The 24,456-nt window shown below is 35.0% G+C and overlaps 1 protein-coding gene across 2 annotated transcripts in view; it reads left to right on the top strand.

The window, feature by feature from the left end:
* LOC135715340 (dystrophin-like) overlaps nt 1–24,450 on the top strand; it is a 197,541-nt gene extending 173,091 nt beyond the window's left edge. Inside the window, exons 1-4 of one of the 2 annotated variants that reach the window (XM_065238660.1) lie at nt 4,444–10,023; nt 12,296–12,468; nt 24,028–24,178; nt 24,240–24,450. In XM_065238660.1, the coding sequence (XP_065094732.1) occupies nt 8,020–10,023; nt 12,296–12,468; nt 24,028–24,178; nt 24,240–24,392 (2,481 nt within the window). In that variant the 5' untranslated portion in view covers nt 4,444–8,019 and the 3' untranslated portion in view covers nt 24,393–24,450. Of the gene's footprint in view, nt 1–4,443; nt 10,024–12,295; nt 12,469–24,027; nt 24,179–24,239 lie in introns of those variants that run through there. The other variant, XM_065238661.1, reaches the window with a different exon arrangement.
* The last annotated feature ends 6 nt before the right edge of the window (nt 24,451–24,456 follow it).

Below are 24,456 nucleotides of genomic sequence, written 5' to 3'. Positions count from 1 at the left end.
ACGTTTTTTACCGAATTCGGCGATTGCCTAGTTTTTGCAGACCGTACTGTAATATTTTGTTTTTACGGACTTCGTCAATTTAATATCCAGATTATCGTTTCATCGGTAAAACATTACCGAATGTTGGTAAAATAAATTTTGTTTGCCGAAAAATCTGTAAAATTTACCGTATTTTTTCGGTAAAAAATTACCGAACATGGAAAAAGAAGCTGAGTGTGTAGACCTGGATTTCCAAACATTGAATTTATTTATATTTATATTTATATTTATACTTAGTAAAATTAAATTAATGTTAAGCTTTTAGTAAGCTTTAAAACTTTTTGGAAATTAGCAGTTTTTTAATAATGCATTTAAAAAACACAAAACTTACCGTGAAGTATCATAATTAAGCGCGTTGCCTAACTTTGTATATTTTTTCCCAACAATTTGTAGAATGTTGTAATAATTTTTAAAACCATATTTTTCCTTTACCTAAAGGAAAATATATCAATAATACCTATAAAAATTTCTAGCTCAATTTAAAATGTTTTCATTATACATTTGGATTGTATTTTTCAAAAATTCGTGAAATTAGGATCTTTTTTTCCTTGATTTGTTCTCCTTCGATCTTGTTTTCCGTGCTGAGCACCAATGCTTCCGACGCCAAGGAGGCAGCTCCCACACCTATACCATACCTAGCGACCCATCAACTCATGAACCGGGTACCAATGGCTTTACTTCCCTGTGATCAGAGATGTTATGCCTCAGAACATCCCGGCGGCGCCGACTGGGATTGAACCCAGGCCTACTGGGGTGAGAGTTAATCACTCTTAGGTTAATTTTTTTTTCTTTGATTTGTTTTCTGTCTATCTTGTTTTCCGTGCTGAGTACCAATGCTACCAACGCCAGGGAGGCAGCTTCCACACCTGGATCATACCTATCGACCCATCAACTCATGAACCGGGGACCAATGGCATTACTTCCCTGTGACTTTACTTTCCAATTGACATCAGAACTTAATGATTTTAAAGATAATTCATCGTGAATTTATTAAAACTAAATCCAAAATATATCAAATTTCTACAAAATGCAAAAGCTTGAAAATAATTGAAGAATATTAACAAATCTGCAAAGACAAGAGATCTTAAAACAAAATTTGTTTTAATGTTTAATGTTTCATTCAGGTACTTGTCTTTCTTTCTTTAGTCTGACACCTCTCAAGTTAAAATGTATTGAAAACATTTTTATTTCCAAAATTTTAAGATTATTTGTCAGTCCGTCAAATGTCAAATGATCCAACATTTCGTCTGGGATCTTGGGAATTGAAGTTGAAGGATTTTATAAATTCCTGGGATAATACACAATTAAAACAATTCCGCTCTCATTCATCATGTCTTATTCTATTTTTTTACCAGTTTAAAACAGTTTATAAGGTTAAAGGTTGAACTAGACAAAATGCGGACGTACTAAAAACATTGCCATTAAGGAATTTTTTGAGATTTTTCTTTTGAAATTTTACTGAATCATGTTATAGTGTGTATAGTATCACAGTAGGCATTGGTTGTCAGGATAAGTTCATTTGTTTACATCATAGCTTCAACGCAGCAAGCACGTCGTGATTCGATCCTGTGTGCTCAATAGAAAATCCCGGTCTATCCGCTCCTGGCAGTTGTCGATCAAATTCCTGGCCAGGAATTTCATACCTCGGTTGACGGGAAGAGTGCCCCGGAAGAATGTAAAATCAAAAAGAAATTGAAATTCCCCAAAAAGTTCCTTGTCTGGCAAGCAATCTGCAGTTTTGGGCTGAAAAGCGAAACTTTCGTTACTTCTGGGACCATGGACCAGCAAATTTATCAAGAGGATTGCTTACAGAAAAGAATACTGCCTTTTTTTTCTGGCCGGACTTGGCAAGCTGCCACTACTTAAATACCACCAAACAGTGGTACAGCGAAAATAACGTAACAGTAGTTCCCAAGGAGATGAATCCGACCTATTGCAACTAAGGCCAATTGTGGAATACTGGTCAATTGTGAAGCACATACTGAAGAAAAGGGTGGAACTGCAATTGACCTGAGGGATATCAAGTGGAAATGGAATTTGGCAGCATGTGGGAACAGGGCTCGTTCAAAAGATGATGGGCCGTGTACAAAGAAAGGTTTGAAAAATGGCCTATGGAAGACTGAAACAATGGTCCTACAAATGTATAGCTGTTGTTGACGTAAATTTGACACTTAGGTAATAGATTTAGCTATCACTTTGCCGCAACGCGTCCGATCCGGATGTGCGTGGGCCTTTACATTGAACTATGAAACATAAAACAAGATTTTCGTGTCCGGATTTTTTCGTGTTCAACATTTATAAGCGGGGCCGGTGGTGTAGTGGTAAGCGTAATTACCTCGCACCCCAGCAGGCCTGGGTTCTATCCCAGTCAGCGCCGCCGGGATGTTCTGAGGCATAACATCTCTGATCACGGAGGCAAGCAAAGCCGTTGGTCCCCGGTTCTTCAAGATCGACGGAAAACAAAATCAAGGAAAAAAAAATTTATAATATCGCTTTCCCACAGTTGACCTAATGACTCATCCAGCCTTAAGATGTTCGGCCCAGTAGAATAAATAACAACTCCTGTTGTAGAAGAATTATGCTTTTTTACAGTAATTCAAAAATCAGACGAGTGTATCTAGATCATATCTTTCTCATATCCATCACAAAATCATGAATCATTTTTTTTTCCTTTGGTTTGTTTTTTCCGTCGATCTTGTTTTCCGTGCTGAGCACCAATGCTACCGACGTGCCAGGAAGGCAGCTCCCACACCTGGACCCTACCTATCGACCTATCAACTCATGAACCGGGGACCAACGGCTTTACTTCCCATCCGAAGGAAGGCGTGATCAGAGATGTTATGCCTCAGAACATCCCGGCGGCGCCGACTGGGATTGAACCCAGACCTGCTAGGGAGAGAGGTAATCACGCTTACCACTACACCACCGGCGCCGTTATCATGAATCATTGTTATGATTTCATGAGATGGCAAGTTTTTTTTTTCATTTCATGATTTTTTATTCATGAAAATTCCAATTTGTTCTCGTGTAGATCATATCTAAAAAGCGTGTCGTGTTAGAGAATATATTGATTCTAAACTTTAATTCAGGAGACCATAAGAATTTTAAATATGGTAAATTATCTCTGTTATTGAAAGTCGTGTTAGATCTTTTGACGAATGATGTATAGATAGCATAGATAGCGAATCATATATAGATAGTATAGATAGCAAATCGATGCTTGCCTTTTTTGGGTGACTGACGAATCAATCTGCATGATTCTATTTCCGAAAGTTTTATGATAATGTCTAAGCTACATTTTGGTCTCTTTTTAAATAATTTCACTTTTTTAAATGATTCACTTTTTTGTCATCATTTTAGTCACTAATTCTCTATTTTTATTGCTTAACACTGCTATCAGCCCTGTAAACGAATCATTAGTTTTTCAGCTTCCAGCTTCCGATCAGATCGATCACAGTTTTACGGCTACGCAAACCTATTATACCAGGCTTTTCTTTAAATGAAATATACGCACTGCAAAATACGGCTGATTTCGAGTTGCCGATAATAGAACAGCTGGATGACATGCAGTTCAAATGGAAAGGTTGCCAAAGAAAAAGAGGTTGCCGACAATAGTCAAACTTACCTGAGGAGTTTGAAGCGGAATGGAATGGAATGCAGATAAATGTAAACAAACAAACACGTGCGTGACGCTAAGAAATTACTAATAGAAGGGCGAACGCTGCTTAGATTGACGAATACGCAAACCCCCCTATAATATTTTTCTTTGATTATTTTTCTGATTTTTAGACAAAGTTTTATCAAACTTGCCCGTAAAAAAAATCCAATAAATTGTCATAAATCCATTGTCATTGAAATCATGATATTTACTGTCAAAACATTCGACATTTTTGGCGATTACCAACGAAATTCATGGTTCTCAACAATAAAAATAATGGTATTTGAGAAATTTACAGAAAAAAAGCATCTTAACATTAAAAAAAAAAACTGATTTTTCTCTAACAAATTTGATCTCATCACTTTCATGGTTTGAGCATTGTATCGTTAAAAATCGAAATAAACTTTTTCTCCCGTACAAAAATATAACAATAAATTAAAATCACAATGAAATTCATGGTTCTCAACAATAAAAATAATGGTATTTGAGAAATTTACAGAAAAAAAGCATCTTAACATTAAAAAAAAAACTGATTTTTCTCTAACAAATTTGATCTCATCACTTTCATGGTTTGAGCATTGTATCGTTAAAAATCGAAATAAACTTTTTCTCCCGTACAAAAATATAACAATAAATTTTATTGTACTCGAAATTCAACAGTAAACATCGTTGTAATTTCATTATTTTATTATAATTATTTTCTTCCGGGTGGAAATTCATGGTTCTCAACAATAAAAATAATGGTATTTGAGAAATTTACAGAAAAAAAGCATCTTAACATTAAAAAAAAAACTGATTTTTCTCTAACAAATTTGATCTCATCACTTTCATGGTTTGAGCATTGTATCGTTAAAAATCGAAATAAACTTTTTCTCCCGTACAAAAATATAACAATAAATTTTATTGTACTCGAAATTCAACAGTAAACATCGTTGTAATTTCATTATTTTATTATAATTATTTTCTTCCGGGTGGATTTAGTCGAACATCGGAAAAAAGGGATCGCCTAAAAAAGGGTTGGATGTATTTCAGTTACATAAAACCAAAAATTAATAAGCTTCTTTATCATTAATGATCAGCGATAAAATAGTAAAGATAGTTAAGAAGGATTTATCTTCTTCTTCTTATTTTTATTACGTCACCACCAGCGAATCCAAACACATAAAGCAACCAACGATACAGACAAAACGGTTGCTACGACTACCATGACAAACTCGCTCTGTAACAAAGCTCGATCCGAGTGGTAGAAGGATAATGATATATTACTTGCCTGCTTTGTTGCAATATACACGGATGAGGACATAGCTTGATATGAATCGGGAAAAGACATAACAAAAAAATTCCCATTAACACACGTGTATCATCTTCGGCTTTACTTCGTGAAGCAGCTTGCCAACAATTTGCTCGTTTCCTTCTACCGCCCCGAATGAGTCGGGTCGCACGAGCTGCTTGTCATGAAAAAGAACGGTGAAGATTATATCATTATTGTTTTCAACTTCTGACATAGCGTTATTATTCGGTTCGTTGATCGCTTGTTATTTTGTCATATGGAGATATTTTTGATTCCTTGGTCACCACTGATTAATTTCACAGGCTTTCAACTTAGTGTTCATTGAGTACTACCACAGTTGTTTTGAGAGTTCTTTAGGCCTGTGCCATTTTTGTATTAGTATTATTGTATGGCAAAGAACAGGGTGAGCCAGAGTATGTCATCGCTTTCTCAAATATGTGATTCTCAATGTGTAAAATGAATAGGGGAAATGCCCCTAATTTGGTCCCATACTTAAATTCAGCAATCGACTAAATTTTCAATATCGATATGGATATTAAGTACCGTTCCAATGATGCGTTCATGTAGATAAAATTGATAAATAGCAGATTTTTAGCGATGGGCCCATTCTTAGATCCATAGGCCAACATTAGAGCCATTTCCCTTATATGTTCAAGTTTTTTTTAAGTGTGTAAAATGTCAGCTAGTATTGATAGTTGCATTATAAATTTCATTAGTTTTCGATTTCAAGCAGCCATGGACGAGAAACGGGAGGATGTTATAAATGTATGTAATTTCTTGTGATATCTTATCGAAACGGAAATCTCTCCGAGTGAGTAAAGAAACCATGCTTGAAAAACCCTTACAAAATCAGGTATTAAATGCATAGCCTGATCTCCACAAGTACTGGAACTGAAACGTGCGTGCCAGCTCAGATTCATTTTCGTGACGATTATGGCTGGTAATCAAAGCACCCTCCCCATGGACTGAGGTTGACGGTACTGAAGCAAAGGGTTATGTTTAATCTATTTATATTTGCAACGATGATGATTTCCCATAATGCTTCAGTATGCCTTAATCGATTAATTGTTTGTTGTTAATAGAACTTGCTTGATGAAATCGACTGCTTCATGCAGACTGAGCAATTCTGATTATAGTATCAGATTTGTTGTGTATACAGAGGGAATGGGAGTTTACCTGTGCGCCGCAAATCCAGAGAATCCGAAAAACAATACGACCCATGAATGTTACATCGACAGCCAATAACCACTTTGCCACCCCTCCAGGAAATGGCCAGAGTCTCATACCAAAACCCATATCGTGACAACTATGGTCAATGTTGGTCATATTGTTTGTTCAATATCTTCAAAAACATCGAGCCTTCATCTAAACAACCTTACCTTTCCTGATACTGTTTGAAAAGATAAGATGGTGTTTTCGGTAGCAAATTTCAAAAGGCGTTGTCTATAACATGTCACAAACATCAACACAATATTTGTATTCAATTTATGTGACCTTACTTGAATTCAAGTTGAAAATGCGATATTTTTACGGCCACCAAAGTCATACACCGGTGCACGCCGCCGCACAGTGGCACGAATATGAATAAAGACGGTCAAAAATATTTTCTACCCTTTTTCGACGTTTTAGAGACTGGGTGTCTTGGGAGAAGTTGCTCAAAATTATAACTCGCATCTTTTGAAATACACACCTGAATAATCTTTAAGCTAGTATTACACATCCAAGTTCTAACTTTTTCCAGTTACGAGATAATGGTTCCATGTCTTGGACAAAGTTGCAGCGCAGTTGATTTCATGAACATTTGCCAAAGACACCAAATTTCTACATCATATCTCTGTAGAGCTATAATAGATTTTCTTTTAAGACTACCTTAATATTGGTTTTTTAAGTTAATTAGTGCTTTTTTCAAATTTGATCAATTTATGATGTTCTAAGAAATTGTTGGCATCATTAAAATATACAACTTTGCTGAATACACCAATGCTTTCCATTGACATCCATGTGATATACAGCCCATCAAGCGTTTTTGTGACGTCATATTCAACGGCTTGAAAAGAGGGTGGGCGGGCCCTGGCGGGGTCTAAAACTGGTTGTATTTTGAAGATAACCTTATAAAATAGTACTTCTGAAAATTTCAGCGTTGGGTACTGAGGGGTACCTAGCCAAATCTCGATTCGAAAATGTCAATATTATATACAGCCTATCGAACGGTTTTGTGACACCATATTGAACGGCCCGAAAAGATGGTAGGCGGCACCTGGCAGGGTTTAAAACCGATTGAATTTCGAAGATTACATTATAAAATAATACTCCTGAAAAGTTCAGCGTTAGGAGCTATGAATCAATGATTTTAACCTACACATGTTTGAACTTGCAAATTATTTAAATTGTGCTTGAAAATGAAAATGAAAATGATTTTGATTTCTCATGTTATTCTGCATTTGATTTTGAATCGCATGAGGGATTTGGTTCAAGTCATAATGTGTCCATTTCCTTGGGGGCATCCAAAACATATCTGGACTTGAAAAAATTGATGCTTTATAATTTATATATAAATATTATTATTTTAATCTTTCCGTATATTTAATGAAGCTGTAAATGTTAAATGAAATATCACAGTAATGGCATTGTGCATATATCTTTTATGCATTTTTATTTTCATGTTTTACTTACTGCTACTTTATAACCTGCAGTTTATGCAAGCTTTTTTGCAGACACAATGATTCAACGTATCATAATGATTTGTTTGAAATTATGTGTGGTAATATTTATTGTAATGTACCTAAATTAAATACCATTAGAAAAAAAAAAATACTGTGTATTTGGTAGATATATTCGACTCTTTATAATTATTTTCGACGCACAGTGATTAAAAACAATAGTCTTTATAAAAAAATTGATGTTAAGTTAAGTGATAAAAAGTATCATTAAGTGGTAATAAAAACAACAACGATAAAATAAGTGATAAGAATTTTTAAGTGATAAGCGGAATTGATCAAAACAAATCGAATTGAAGAAGAACCAAGAAAAAATGGCATCAACACCAGTACAAAATGGTTACAATAACAAAGATTTTGTTGAAAAGACCATTGTTAATCTACCAAAGCATAAACAAATGTCTGCTTTGGAAAAAAAAAACGCAATGCCTAATGGGTACAAAGTTTCGCCAAAAATTTCACCATCAGCAGTTAGCGATAAAGCCAGTATTGATTATCATTTGGAAAATTTCATAATGAATCGCAAAATAGCACTGAATGGTGGCAACGAACTAAGAATAGATGATAAAAATATATCATTGCACATAAATAATGCGTTCGTTACAACGTTTGCCTCGCAACATTCGCAAAAGCAACTTGGATATGACAACACTATAAAGGGTAATTCCAACAACGGCAGTTCGTTTCCTCATCCTAAAAGACCTCATAGTATTGCTGTTGAACCACAATTGCAACGAATAAAAAGTAATGATGAAAAATCAAACTTCCATATAAATGCTGGTAATGTAATACAACAAGAGCCTCTTTATAATGCCTTTTATTCAACGATACAAAAGAACAGCGAGCATCGGTCCATAGCATCCCCAATAAGTTCACTAAAAACAACTAAACAGGAAGGTGACATTTATACATTACCTGTACCGGTTACTGCACACTCCAATTCAATGGTACCCCCAGCAGTACCTCAAAGACGATCGCAGAGCATCCCTAGACAAAATACAACTAACAGCAGTAACACCCCTCCTGTATTACGTCCTAGAAGCTTAGATCGCAATACTCCATTGGCTCAGCAGCAACCTCCGATCAAGCGTTTGTCACAACCTGGTTTACCCAATATGCGAATTCCAAATGCACCTGGAATGCGTCAATCTATTACATTTCACGGTCAGTTGTTCGATCAAGGTGTTATTTATAGCAATATGAATGAACTAGCTGCAAAGAATGTGGGATCGATTGATAGAAAACAACCACGCCCGATTTCATTCGCATATGGCACCGTTCCGGACCAAGCATTTTTAGAGAAACAGCTGCGAATATACTCCGAGCAGCTTCGTACAATAACAGAAAGCGTGAAGCGATATTCAGAACAAGCCAAGTTGTTGCAGGAATTGAAGAAACAAAAACAACAAAACAGCAATCATAGTACAACTCCCATGTCGAAGCAGCATCCAACATTGCAGCCCTCGCAAACACCTCCTCCTGGGGATATTGTGAACGAAGAAGTACAAACACCTTCTCACCAGTTGAAATTATTTCTGGAAAGTATTCGTAGCTCAATGCGCGAACCAGAAATGAACGATGAATCTTATGGCCATGACGATGATGACGAAGAAGGTAAAGGAATAACTGAAACTGTCGAACCGGATAAAATACCCACGAAAACGGATAATTTCCGAAAAGAATCATCTGGTGATGTAAAAACTCCTTCAGATCAGTTGCGGCAGTTTTTAGATGCTATTAGATCAAACCAACCGGATACTAGTAAAACCGATCTTAAACACTTGTGTAACAATAATGTGAAGTCAAAATCACTGGATAATGCAACGATTATTATTACTTCAGTTAATGAGATAGATGCCAAAAATAAACCAATGGAAAAGCTGATCGACAGTAGTGTCGAACCGAAAAATGATTTAAAACCATTCGATGTTAAAAATCAGGCAAAGTTATCGATCAACATTGCGAAAACATCCAAAACGGTCGATCAAATTTTAGACAAGTTTCTTCTTCTTGCATTGAATGCAAAGAGTGCGGATTCAGTCGAATATTTGAAAAAATGTTCGGATGCATTAAAACAAACATCTGAGCAAATACGATTGTTCAATATGGCATACGGAGGTAGTAATGGTAGCAGTTTTAATGGAACTGAAGTATGCAAAAATTCATCAGATGACAGCTCGTGTAGTAGTACTACACCTGGCTCCATACGCGAAGCAGTGCAAAGCTTATTAACACAACCCAGAAATGGGTTCCAAATCATGGATGATCGAATGGCGCTTTTCATTGATATTCTTGACACGCAGGATAAATTCAGTCAGGTAATTTTTTATTACCTTTAACTACCACTATTCACATAACAGTTCCATATTCTGCGGATTTCCTATTTGCATTGAAGTGTTATGCGAATAGCGGCAGTTAGCATGTTTTCAAGTGGTTTATCTTCATAATTGTTTTGTATTGTCCTTCTTATCTTCGTTTTACTTCTGTCAGAGAATTTTTTTTAAATTACATAGATCTAATTTTGTAATAGTGAACAAATTTGTTGAAATTCACAACTGCCGCTATTCGCATAACATTTCCATGTCCTATCTACATGCGAATAGTGGCAGACAAGAAGTTCACAAAACTACAAAACGTATCACGTTTTACCGCACAAATATACATTAAAAAAATGTTTTGTTGTGCTTTGCAGGTTGGAAATTATCTACAACGGGTCTTGTTTTTCTTCTTAACTGTAAATTTTCACGCAAAACAAATGGCATTAGCATCAAATGTAAGTGTGGATTTCTTACATCCTCTGCATTTTTTCTTACAACAAATGTTATTTCAGTTCTTTCAACGGACTGTTTCAGAAGCGCTCAAACAAGCTTTTCCAGAATTCATATTTTCATATAAAACCATCAAGAGAAGATATTAAATTGGAAATCGAACACGATAATTTAACGAACATCACAATTATTTAAAAATCTTTTACCATATTACACAATATTTCATGCTTTAAAACATCACATATTCTGTAATTTTTTTTGTACAAATCTGTATTAGAATCTTACGTTTTCCAGTAAGTGTAAACAGATATATGTATTGCCATTGAGGAGCCGTATATCCATTTGATATGTGTATCTATACAGAACCGTATTCAGTTGTTGGCAGAGTTGGCACTAGCTGGGCAAGCATTTTAGAGAGTATGAAAGATCCTACAACCATAATACCCGAATACCATTACCACGAATGGCACCTTACCCCAAGTACAATTACCCCGGAAACCATTACTCCAAAAACCCATTACCCCGAATGTTACATTATCTCGAAATAGTTTTCATTGTCATTATTTGTCATTTTGTCATTATTTGTCAAAATAGAATGAAGGATGTGATAGGGTAACAACGGGAAGCAAAAAAATATTTTTATTGAATATTGGAAGAAGAATCAATTATGATTTTTCCTTCTTGGATCACGAGTTGCTCTTTCGTTGGTGTTTTATTGAATGAACTCTACTCTTTTTATCATGATCTACTGTAGAATTCCAGGCCAAATAGCAAAACAAAATATTGCTTGAAAATAACAATTGTTTGTTATGGGTAGGGTTGTTTACAGGTAATTTCTCAACTATTCATTATTTTAAGGACGAATCTTAAAAGCCTAAAGATCTCCAAAATCCATTACCGACCCGATTACCGAAATTACCGGATTCAAGTACTGTCGGTGCTCGGGTCAGTAATGGAATCCGTGAGCTCCCGAATTCGAAGTGAAACAGATCCAATTGTCCAAATCCAAATAAAAAAAAAAGATTAATCTACACTGCGAAGTCATTAGCATCACTATTTCAAAAGATCAAATTAAAAACCAACTAAACAATTATAGAAATAATGCATAGCATGAAAGTAAAACGGAGTGATCATTGTATGTACACTGGAGTCGCTTTTTACGCGGGTGATACGTCCGCGTAAAAAAACCGCGTAAACAAAAACCGCGTAAAAAAAAACGGCGTAAAAAGCGACTCTAGTGTAGAACAATAAACCGCGTAAATTCTGAAATCCGTGTAAAAAAACTAAAATCCGCGTAAAAAAAACCGCGTAAATTCCGAAATCCGCGTAAAAAACCGTGTTAATTCCGAAATCCGCGTAAAAAAAAGACCGTTTCAAAACCCCGTAAAAAGCGACGCCAGTGTAGTCTACTTTTGCTAGACGAAATAAACAAATAAACTCACACTTTAAATTTAAATAAACACACATTTAAATGTTTAAGACTATGATTTTAATACAAAAATACGAACAAAAGCGTAATTACCGGTAAACAACCATGTGTGAAATGAAGTTTTAATCAAAATGACGTATGAGAAAAAGTTGTAGGAAAAAATTATGTATTCTGGTAAAATATTATAAAAAGTGTTTAAGACATAAATACCAGGAAATGTCCCTTTCACTCAGTAATCCATTAGGTAATTAGGTAAATTTTGAGTTTATTTTCATTTTGATCTTTGATAATGATGATTTAACTAAACAAATGGTATTTATTTGTAATTTGATACTGAATCAATTGAATTGAAGTAGTATAAATTAGTCGTAATATTGCTTGTATTATTTTCAGGACCTACAATCTGAGATTGAATCACATCGTGTAGTGTATGACCGCTTGGACAATACTGGTAGAAAACTGTTAGGATCATTAACGTCACAAGAAGATGCTGTAATGTTGCAACGTCGTTTGGATGAGATGAATCAGAGATGGAATCACCTGAAATCAAAGAGCATTGCTATAAGGTATGTATGTTTTAATTTTTCCATTTCTTTGAACTGCAATGCACCGAATTCCGGACATTTAGTCCATAAATCTGGACACGTTGATTATCAAGGCCAAATTTGATTCAAATGCATAAAATGTATGATAATCTTATGCTACCCATAATCGCGCATCATTCATATCTTTGCTTAATTTCTTATTCATGTGGGACAGTTTTACGACTATGATTTAGTTCATGTAACATAATTATTATATCGCCAAAAAAAAAAAAATATTTTCCCACGTGGATGTAATACAGTACTTACTTACCAATCATGCTAAGACCTTGTTGTCCTCTGCTGTCCGAAGAAGCTGTCCCCCTCTTTTTTTTAACTTTATTAGAGAGATTTTTAGCCGTTGGCTAGTTCATCTCTAATGTCCCCCTCTACTCGATCCGTGGCCACACTTCGCCAGCCTCGTAGTCTGTGAAGTAGAAGGCGACTTGCGGACCCTTCATACTTGGTCGATCCATTTTGCCCGCTGCGCGCCTCTTCTTCTTGTTCCTGTGGGGTCGCTTTCGAGAACCATTTTCACTGGGTCGTCGTGCGGCATTCTTACGACGTGCCCAGCTCACCATAGTCGCCCAATTTTTGCAATTTGGACAATGGGTGGTTCTCCTAGCAGCTGGTGCAATTCGTGGTTCATTCGCCTCCTCCACGTTCCGTCATCCATTTGCACTCCACGTCCACCTATGGTCCTCCACGAGCATAGTCCAGGTCTCGTGGCCGTAGAGGTCCACCGGTCTAATAAGCGTCTTGTAGATAGTTAACTTCGTGCGGCGGCGATTTTTATTCGACCGGAGCGTCTTCCGGAGTCCAAAGTAGGCACGATTTTCAGCCATAATGCATCTTTGAATTTTTCTGCTGGTATCATTTTCGGCGGTCACCAGTGAGCCCAAATACACGAACTCATCGACCACCTCAATTTCATCACCGTCAATCTAAACTCGGGGTGGGAGGCTAACATTGTCTTCCCTAGAACCTTTTCCTTTCATGTATTTTGTCTTTGATGCGTTGATGGCAAGTCCAATCCGCCTAGCTTCAGCCTTCAGTCTGATGTAGGTTTCCGCATCGTCTCAAAGTGCCGTGCCATGATGTTGATGTCATCGGCGACGCCAAGAAGCTAGATGAACTTCCTGAATATCATGCTACTCGTGTCTATTTGGAAGTATAGGATCTTTGCTTAATTTCTTATTCATATGGGACAGGTTTACGACTATGATTTAGTTCATGTAACATAATTATTATTTCGCAAAAAAAAAAATATTTTCCCACGTGGATGTAATACAGTACATACTTACCAATCATGCTAAGACCTTGTTGTCCTCTGCTGTCCGAAGAAGTCGTCCCCCTCTACTCGATCCGTGACCACACTTCGCCAGCCTCGTAGTCTGTGAAGGGTCCGCAGGTCGCCTTCTACTTGGTCGATCCATTTTGCCCGCTGCGCGCCTCTTCTTCTTGTTCCTGTGGGGTCGCTTTCGAGAACCATTTTCACTGGGTCGTCGTGCGGCATTCTTACGACGTGCCCAGCCCACCATAGTTGCCCAATTTTTGCAATTTGGACAATGGGTGGTTCTCCTAGCAGCTGGTGCAATTCGTGGTTCATTCGCCTCCTCCACGTTCCGTCATCCATTTGCACTCCACGTCCACCTATGGTCCTCCACGAGCATAGTCCAGGTCTCGTGGCCGTAGAGGTCCACCGGTCTAATAAGCGTCTTGTAGATAGTTAACTTCGTGCGGCGGCGATTTTTATTCGACCGGAGCGTCCTCCGGAGTCCAAAGTAGGCACGATTTTCTGCCATAATGCGTCTTTGAATTTCTCTGCTGGTATCATTTTCGGCGGTCACCAGTGAGCCCAAATACACGAACTCATCGACCACCTCGATTTCATCACCGTCAATCTAAACTCGGGGTGGGAGGCTAACATTGTCTTCCCTAGAACCTCTTCCTTTCATGTATTTTGTCTTTGATGCGTTGATGGCAAGTCCAACACGCCTAGCTTCAGCCTTCAGTCTGATGTAGGTTTCCGCATCGTCTCAAAGTGCCGTGCCATGATGTTGATGTCATCGGCGACGCCAAGAAGCTGGATGAACTTCCTGAAGATCATGCTACTCGTGTCTATCTTAGCTCTTCTGATCACACCTTCTAACGCGATGTTGAATAGCAGACACGAAAGTCCATCTCCTTACCGTAACCCCCATTGAGATTCAAAGGGGCTCGAGAGTGTCCCCGATACTCGAACAACACACATCACTCGATCAATCGTCGCCTTGACCAATCGCGTCCGTTTAACCGGAAATCTGAACTCGTGTATAATCTGCCATAGCTGTTCTCGATCGATTGTGTCGTATGCGGATTTGAAATCGCTGAACAAACATTGTGGGGCACGTTGTTTTCGCGACATTTCTGCAGAACCTGCTGAATCACGAAAATTTGGTCCGTGGTAGCGCGGGCACCCATGAATCCCACCTGGCATTGCCCTACGAGCTATCTTGAAAATGGTGACAGGCGGCTGCATATAATCTGGGAGAGTACTTTGTAGGCGGCGCTCAGCAGTGTGATCGCGCGGTAGTTGCCGCAATCGAACTTGTCGCCCTTTTTGTAGACTGGGCATACGAGGCCTTCCATCCACTCCTCCGGTAATATCTCCTCCTCCCAAATCTTGGCAATTACCCTGTGCAGCGCTCTAGCCAGTGTTTCACCACCGTATTTTAATAGCTCAATTGGTAGTTGATCTACACCAGTTGCTTTGTTGTTTTTCAGCCGACCGATCTTCTCCTTAACTTCTTGAAGATCAGGAGCCGGTAGCCTGTCGTCTTCTGCGCGTGCTCTAAGGTCTGTTGCCGTGCCACCTTCGTTTTCTGCTGCATCACCGTTGAGGTGCTCGTCATAGTACTGCTTCCACCTATCAATCACTTCACACTCGTTCGTGTGAAGGTTACCGTCCAAGTCCTTGTACATATCGACCTGCGGCACGTAGCCTTTGCGCGAACTATTTAGCTTCTCGTAGAACTTCCGTGTGTCGTTTACGCGGTACAGATTGTAAATCTCCTCGCGATCTAGGTCTTCCAGCTGACGCATCTTCCTTCGGAAAACCGAGTTTTGTCTGTTCTGCGCTTGTCTGTTTCGCTCCACATTCAATCTCGTGGTATTGCAGCATTCTCTCCCGTGCTGCATTCTTCTCCTCTACACTAATAAAATTCCACACATATTTATTGACGAATTTCCATGTCAAATTCCACATGATTTTCATGTGACCACACATAAACAAAATCCATCCAGAAGCACACATGAAATTTATGAGTCAAATTAATAGTATGTGTGGTTACACATGGCTTTCATTTGTTGATCACATTGCAAAAAATCACGCACAGGCTACGCCACCCAGCTGTGTCCATGTTTCAGCTGGTAATTTTTTGTTATCATATGACTCGGGGAGGCGTAAAGTAGGAACTTGTGAGGACTTCGATCTCGCATGTTAGAAATATTGAGGAAGAAGTGAAGAGAATATCTTCTATTTCGGCCTCGATCACAAACATGCGAGATCAGATTGCTGCTCAAATTGATAACGCGTTGAAGACCGGTATGGAAGCTATCCGTTTAAATGTAAATGGTACCCTGAAGAAAGCCGTTGGCGGACTTGAAATATTATTAAATGAAAAATTGGAAAATATGACTAGTTCATTTTCGAGAATTATTGCGTACAAAAATTTAGTTGCAATGAATAATAGCAGTGGATCTGGGCCGATTCCCTCTGAAGCGGGTCAAATCCCCGATGGTAATAGTAATAGTCATGACGAAGAGAATTCTACTAATGATAAAGTTAAATGTAGTTTCGCGGATGCTTTAAAAAACGGACAAGGGGACGGTAAAAGTAAGGATATCAGTAAAAATAAAGTTGAAAATGATAAAAGTAAGTTTGAAAGTAAAAAACTGAACAACCGTAAGGCTCGCCTGGTCATTGTGATTAAACCTAAAGAGTCCAAACAAGACTGCGAGGAAACTTGCAAGTTTTTGAAAACAAACCTGGATTCAAAAACACACAAAATCAGTAACTTTAGAAACGGGAAAGATGGCTCCATTATTGTTGAGTATGCAACAGGATACAATGTAAATGAGGTGAAAAAGGGCATTGAAAGCAATTTGGGTGAAAACTACAACGCTGTTGTTCCCACATCGGTGCCAATGTTAAAAATGATGGGCATGAGCGATCAGTATTCCTCCGATGTCTTCATTGACTTCTTAAAAAGTCAAAATGAAGACATCGCAAATAATGATGTAAAAGTAGTTAACATGTTTTAAAATCCACGCTTCACTTACAACAAGTTTAGTGTTGTGATTGAAGTCGATATCGAGACGTATAAATGTTTGTTATGTGCGAAAAAAGTAAATGTAGGGTTTGATCGGTGCTCGATAGTTCCCGCGATTAATGTTTTGCGATGCTTCAGATGTGGAGAATTTGGGCATTAAAGCACGGATTGCAAAAATTGCGAACGATGCTCTAGATGCAGCAAACAACATAGCACCTCTAAGTGTACGTCAACTGTATTGAAATGCGTTAATTGTTTAAAAACTAATAAAGAGCGTAAATTAAATCTGGACGTCAACCACGCAGCATTTAGTTCTAATTGTTTTGTGTATAAAAAACTATATGATCAGAAAAAAAGCAGCTTACATTTCAATAAATAGCAACCAAGTTCCAGTAGTAATGTTAGTAAATTATAGATTTTGTATTTGAATATTGCGGGGTTATCTACAAACTACGTAACATTACGTCAGATTGTAGAAGATAATCGTCCACTTTTGGTTTTGTTAGCAGAAACACATATTGTAGAAATTGAATCTTTTGATCAGTATAGCATTCCGGGATATAAAGCTGCTGCTTGTTTGTCACATTCGAGGCACACTGGCGGTGTTGCTATTTATGTCAAAGAATCAGTTCAATTCAATCTTCGCCAACACGAAGTTATTGATGGCAATTGGTTCTTAGGCATTACAGTTGAACGTGGCATGAAGATGGGTAATTATGGTGTTTTATATCATTCTCCCAGTTCAAGTAATCAGCGTTTTATTGAAATTTTAGAGAACTGGTTCGAGACATTTTTAGATTCTAGTAAATTAAATATACTTGCGGGTGATTTTAACATTAATTGGCATGATACTAGCAATTCGAACCATCTGAAGCAATAAGCTGATTTCTTTAAACAATTAGTAAGTGAATGTACGCGTATTTCCCGGCAAAGTAGAACTTTGATTGACCATGTTTATTCTAATTTTGATTATGTCAGTTCAGTTACTCAAGCTGATTTGAAAATAACCGATCATGAAACTTTAGTAATTAATGTCTTAGACAGTGTTAACGATAACGATAATTTTGTAAAATTGAAGTGCTGGAGGAAATATTCGAAGCAAACTGTTTCGAATCTTGTTGAGAGAAGCGTGGATTTTCCATTAGTTACCGGAACTTTAGATGAAGATGCAGCTGTTCTTACTAACGTTTTGAAAACTTGTACCAATAAATTAGTTGAACAAAAGTTTGTTTCTTTGAAAAACTCGAACAGCTGGTACAATTTGGATCTTTTGCGTCTTAAACGTAAGAGGGACAAATGGTACAAAAAGTTTTGTAGATCTAATAGTGATAATCATTGGAATAGGTACACGGTCGCGCGTAATAAATATTCACAATCGATTAAGAAAACTCGATGTGAATATATTCAGAGGAAAATTGATCAGCATCAAAACAACAGCAAAGAGTTATGGAAAATTTTGAAATCTTTGATGAAGCCTAGTAATTGTAAATCGCGGACCATAACTTTTGATGGCATATTAGAACAGTCAGAACCAGTAATTGCTTCTAAGTTTAATGACTATTTTGTCGCGAGCTTTTCACTGATCAATCAATCTATTGAACTGATCAATGAACCGGACGAAATAAAACAGCCGATTAATAGTAATTGTAGATTTAATGGTTTTCACCCAATTACATTAGATGAACTTAAAAATATTTGCTTTTCATTAGGAAAAACGGCTGGAGTAGATAATGTTAATACTAGATTGCTTTCATGTCATTTGACACACTCTGCGGGACCTTATAAATCAATCATTGCAATCTGGGCACGTGCCGCATATTTGGAAAAAATCTTTAGTTATTCCTATACAAAAAGTTGCTGGGACGATTAAAGCCGAAGAGTTTCGTCCCATCAACATGTTGCACACATTAGAGAAAATTTCAGAACTTGTTGTAAAAGGCTAGCTATTAGAATTTTTAAATAGTAACTGTTTGTTGATACCGGAACAATCGGGATACCGGGAAGGCCATTCTTGTGGAACCGCGTTAAACTTAGTGTTAGCTAAATGGAAAGAAAATTTGGAGCATAAAGATACGATTGTTGCTGTGTTTTTGGATCTAAAACGCGCTTTTGAGACAATTTCTAGGCCCTTATTGTTGAGAACAATCAAGCGCTTTGGAATTTCGGATTCTGCATACAAATGGTTTGAAAGCTATTTATCTGACAGAACACAAAGGACTGTTTTTAATGATTTTGTATCTTGTCCCGTTGACAATGACCTTGGAGTGCCTCAGGAAAGTGTATTAGGGCCCCTTTTATTTATTATGTATATAATAATATATATATATATATAGTTTTACGGTTTTGTGATATTAATCTTTTTGCTGACGATACTGTGTTGTTCATTGCAGCTAAAGATTTAGAAGAAGCCGTTTCACGCTTGAATGAAGATTTGCGTTCTCTAAGTAGATGGTTGAAGTATAAACAATTGAAATTGAATATAAGTAAAACTAAATTCATGGTAATTTCGCGGAATCGTGTAGATGATGATGTCTTTGTTGTTATTGATGATGAGACATTTGATCGCGTTCAGGAAACTAAATATCTTGGCGTGATTATTGATGACAAACTCAAGTTCAATTCTCATATTGACAATGTCATCAAGAAAATTGCCAAGAAGTATGGAATTCTATGTCGCTTGAAAAACGATTTAACTATTGGTAGTAAAATATAGTTATACAAATCAATCATCTCCCCTCATCTAGACTTTTGCCCTTCCATTTTATTTTTGGCCAATGAAACACAAATATCGAGATTACAGCGTTTGCAGAATAAAGTAATGCGTTTGATTTTAAGATGTAATAGATTCACTTCCTCAACTTTTATGCTGGACGCTTTGCAATGGCTGTCATTGAAGCAAAGAATTGTGTTTTTGACTATGGTGTTCATTTTTAAAGTAGTTAACGGTTTGCTGCCTCGATATTTGTGTGATCGGATTGAAAGAGGAAGTGATTTTCATAGATATAACACTAGAAACGCGGATGAAGTAAGAACACCACATCTAAGACAATTTTTGCTTCACAAAATTCATTATTTTTCAAAGGTATAAATGTTTTCAATTCGATGCCTAGACACATCAAGCGTGCAACTACACTTACAGAATTCAAGAGACGCTGCATTTCAAATGTAAAAGCTGTTTATTGAGCAGTTAAATTTTTATGAATGGATAAATCATGTATCTTGACGGATTATTTTGTATGGAGACTGTCATAACGACATTTTAGTAATTTGTGTAGCATATACAAAAAACTACATTGTTTGCCTCGATGGTGATGATGGATTTTTAAATTTTTGATTTTGTAGTAGTAATAGTAAAAATAGCTTTGAGTAGTCTATAATGGTTTGAGCCTCGCGCGCGGAATACAGGTATAAATGACTAATACGTGGAAATTGTGGCAAAAGCCTTGAATTAGTAAAGGGTTGGCTGGAAGTCGTTTCCTTGGATATAGTCCTAGCACTGCCGAAGCTTAAACGTGTAAATCCCAGGTCACGTGTAAATGGAAGTATTGTCGAGGACTATACTTGGACTTTTGATAACTAGTTACACCTTTGAATGTTTTTGGTTGATGCCTATAGCATATTTAACAGGACATTTATATCTGTAATTGTAACCAGCTCTATTTTGTTTGCAAACCTGGTTAAAATGTTTATATTTAATTATCTTAAAGATAACTCGTCCAGCTCAAACCTTTGTAGGGGTAAGAGGTGGGACCATCATCATCATCATCATCATCATCACGAGAGCTAGGTATTCTGCTTCTTCCATTTTGTAGCCCATAATAGTGTAATACAGTAAGGTGGGGCAAAAGTTCGACCTCAGTGAAAAAATTAAGATTTCTCAAAACTCCAAGCATTGGACTTGGACTACAGTCAGTGATATTCTATTACTTTATATTTTCTATACCGGTCCCTACATTTTTCCATACATTGTACTCTCCTTTGGTCGATGTTCTACGTAATGTTATTTTGATTATATAATTATATATGTCATTAGAAGCTGATGTGATTTTTATGTTAAAGTAAAAGGAACTTTAAAACATGATAACTAATGCTCATATTGTATGCCCAGGACTCATCGCCCACATCACAACATTTTTCTAATGTCCTCAGTAAAATTGTCCGTATATTTAATGTATACCAGAATCTATCATAATACAAATCAAACCGATTTTCTGGAGTACTCAGGGCGATAGTGCCACTCAGAAATATTCCTAGAAATGTGATCAAAACAAACTAAAAGCAACACCCATTGTGCGAATAATCAAATCTCAAACCGATTTTCTGGAGTACTCAGGGCGATAGTGCTACTCAGAAATATTCCTAGAAATGTGATCAAAACAAACTAAAAGCAGCACCCATTGTGCGAATAATCAAATCTCATGAGCTTTAAATGATTCGATCATTTGTGATTATATTGAATTATATCGTGTATACAATTCGGCATTTTTTAGGCGTCCTTGGGTAAATGGCTAAAATCTATCATGGAACCAGAAACTTTCATGCTGCACATTGTATTTAAAGAATTGACAGTCTAATGGCATGGTTTTGTTCATATTGGCATAATATTATGAATTAACTTCGCAGAACAGAACTGTCGTAAATTACTTCTTAAAAATCTAATTCAAATTGGTAACTAAGCGACCAGATATTACAGTAGATGGAATATTTCAAGATTATTGTTAAAAGTATGGACAAACAAAAAAATCTTTTGTTTTATTTTATAAGTCGATAATTACTGGTGGCAACGCTCTGATGAGACAATGAAACCGCACCCCCAAGCTCTTCCTCTGATCCTATCCTTCGACAATGAACCCCTCTAACCTCGGGTAAGCCGCGAGTATTCGGCCTAACTCCTACTAGACAAAGAAATTAGTGAATTTTGTTAAAAACAACGAGTAATGAATTATCGGCTCCGTAATTGAGCCTTTCAAATAATCGAACAAGATAAAAAGTCGATGATCCCTTCAATATCGAGTTATGGAGAGTTTACTGTAATTCCATACACACTTAATCTAGCTCGGTAAAATATCCAAATTACCTCGGTATTTACCTTTGCTGATGTCTCTGCAAAATATTTATGTGTTAGCTGATATCTCAGCAAAATGTTGTTTGTTAGCTGAGTCTGAGTTTTACTGAACCTCAGCAAAATAAATTGCAGAACTACTCGCCTGTTGGAATCTCAACGAAAGAATTTAAGTGTGTACATACATACGTAAATTTTTTGCCGAGATGGGCACCACCGAGCAGCTCGGCATTTTATTTTGCTGGATCGCAGTGAAAAACTTGCCGAGATTCAGCAAAATGTATGTTTGTTAACTGAGATCTCGGCAAAATTCCTATTTGTTAGCTGAATCTCGGCAAGTTTTTCACTGAGATCCAGCAAAATAAAATGCCGAGCTGCTCGGTGGTGCTCATCTTGGAAAAAAATCTAAGTGTGTAGGAAGCCTCATTCAAGGTTTTCAACTCTCTCTTTCAGAACTTTGATGAGTTTTCAGTCCGATCGTAGCTAGAACGATTTTTTCGTAAGAGTGTTGGAAAAGCACAATCTTACCCTGAAATAAATTACCCCTTCACTATTGCATTTTTCTTGTTGTGCGCCCCGAAAGTTGGTACAAATATTATAATTTATCATCCCGAAACACACTTTTGTCTATAATTCTTTAAAAACACTTCCATTTTTTGTGATTTATTGTCGGAAAGTTTGGTTTTGAAAGACCTTCCAGACAAGTGCCAAATCAATGAGTAATATTTTGCATGGGCTTCGAAATTCTCAAAACGCCCCACCTTAATCTATTTAATTAAAAAAGAATGGTACAAATTAAAACACTGTCCGGTATTCGGTGCATTACGTTATTTATTTATTTATTTATTTATTTATTTATTTATTTATGTATTTATTTATTTATTTATTTATTTATTTATTTATTTATTTATTTATTTATTTATTGATTTATTTATTTATTTATTTATGTATTTATTTATTTATTTATTTATTTATTTATTTATTTATTTATTTATTTATTTATTTATTTATTTATTTATTTATTTATTTATTTATTTATTTATTTATTTATTTATTTATTTATTTATTTATTTATTTATTTATTTATTTATTTATTTATTTATTTATTTATTTATTTATTATTTATTTATTTATTTATTTATTTATTTATTTATTTATTTATTTATTTATTTATTTATTTATTTATTTATTTATTTATTTATTTATTTATTTATTTATTTATTTATTTATTTATTTATTTATTTATTTATTTATTTATTTATTTATTTATTTATTTATTTATTTATTTATTTATTTATTTATTTATTTATTTATTTATTTATTTATTTATTTATTTATTTATTTATTTATTTATTTATTTATTTATTTATTTATTTATTTATTTATTTATTTATTTATTTATTTATTTATTTATTTATTTATTTATTTATTTATTTATTTATTTATTTATTTATTTATTTATTTATTTATTTATTTATTTATTTATTTATTTATTTATTTATTTATTTATTTATTTATTTATTTATTTATTTATTTATTTATTTATTTATTTATTTATTTATTTATTTATTTATTTATTTATTTATTTATTTATTTATTTATTTATTTATTTATTTATTTATTTATTTATTTATTTATTTATTTATTTATTTATTTATTTATTTATTATTTATTTATTTATTTATTTATTTATTTATTTATTTATTTATTTATTATTTATTTATTTATTTATTTATTTATTTATTTATTTATTTATTTATTTATTTATTTATTTATTTATTTATTTATTTATTTATTTATTTATTTATTTATTTATTTATTTATTTATTTATTTATTTATTTATTTATTTATTTATTTATTTATTTATTTATTTATTTATTTATTTATTTATTTATTTATTTATTTATTTATTTATTTATTTATTTATTTATTTATTTATTTATTTATTTATTTATTTATTTATTTATTTATTTATTTATTTATTTATTTATTTATTTATTTATTTATTTATTTATTTATTTATTTATTTATTTATTTATTTATTTATTTATTTATTTATTTATTTATTTATTTATTTATTTATTTATTTGATTATTTATTTATTTATTTGTTTATTTATTTATTTATTTATTTATTTATTTATTTATTGATTTATTTATTTCAAATAGGAATCGCCTAGAGTCCAACTCTGAGCACTGGAATGCATTGTTGTTGTCTTTGAGAGAACTTATTGAGTGGGTAATTCGCAAGGACACTGAGCTAACTTCTTTAGGAATAGGTCCAATGAAAGGAGATGCTGCCAGTTTGCAGAAACAGATGGTATAACTGTTAAAATGGGTTGTCGATATATTGTTATTTATAATACACTTATTATCAATAGGACGATCATCGAGCATTTCGTCGTCAACTAGAAGATAAACGACCGGTGGTAGAAAGCAATCTGCTTAGTGGTCGTCAATATGTTTCAAACGAGCCACCATTGTCCGATACCAGTGATTCAGAAGGTGATTATAAACCTTATTTTTTGTTTTAGGCTACTAGGTAATATCCCAACTGGAACTTCAGCTCACATTCTTAGGTCAGGTGGTGTGACTCTG

This window comes from Ochlerotatus camptorhynchus, unplaced genomic scaffold (genome assembly GCF_037179485.1).
Source record: "Ochlerotatus camptorhynchus isolate MF236.1 unplaced genomic scaffold, CSIRO-AGI_Acam_v1.1 ptg000858l, whole genome shotgun sequence".
NCBI classification, from domain to species: Eukaryota; Metazoa; Arthropoda; class Insecta; order Diptera; family Culicidae; genus Ochlerotatus; species Ochlerotatus camptorhynchus.
Note: the sequence above shows the minus strand (reverse complement) of the source record. Positions and strands in the feature narration are given on the sequence as shown.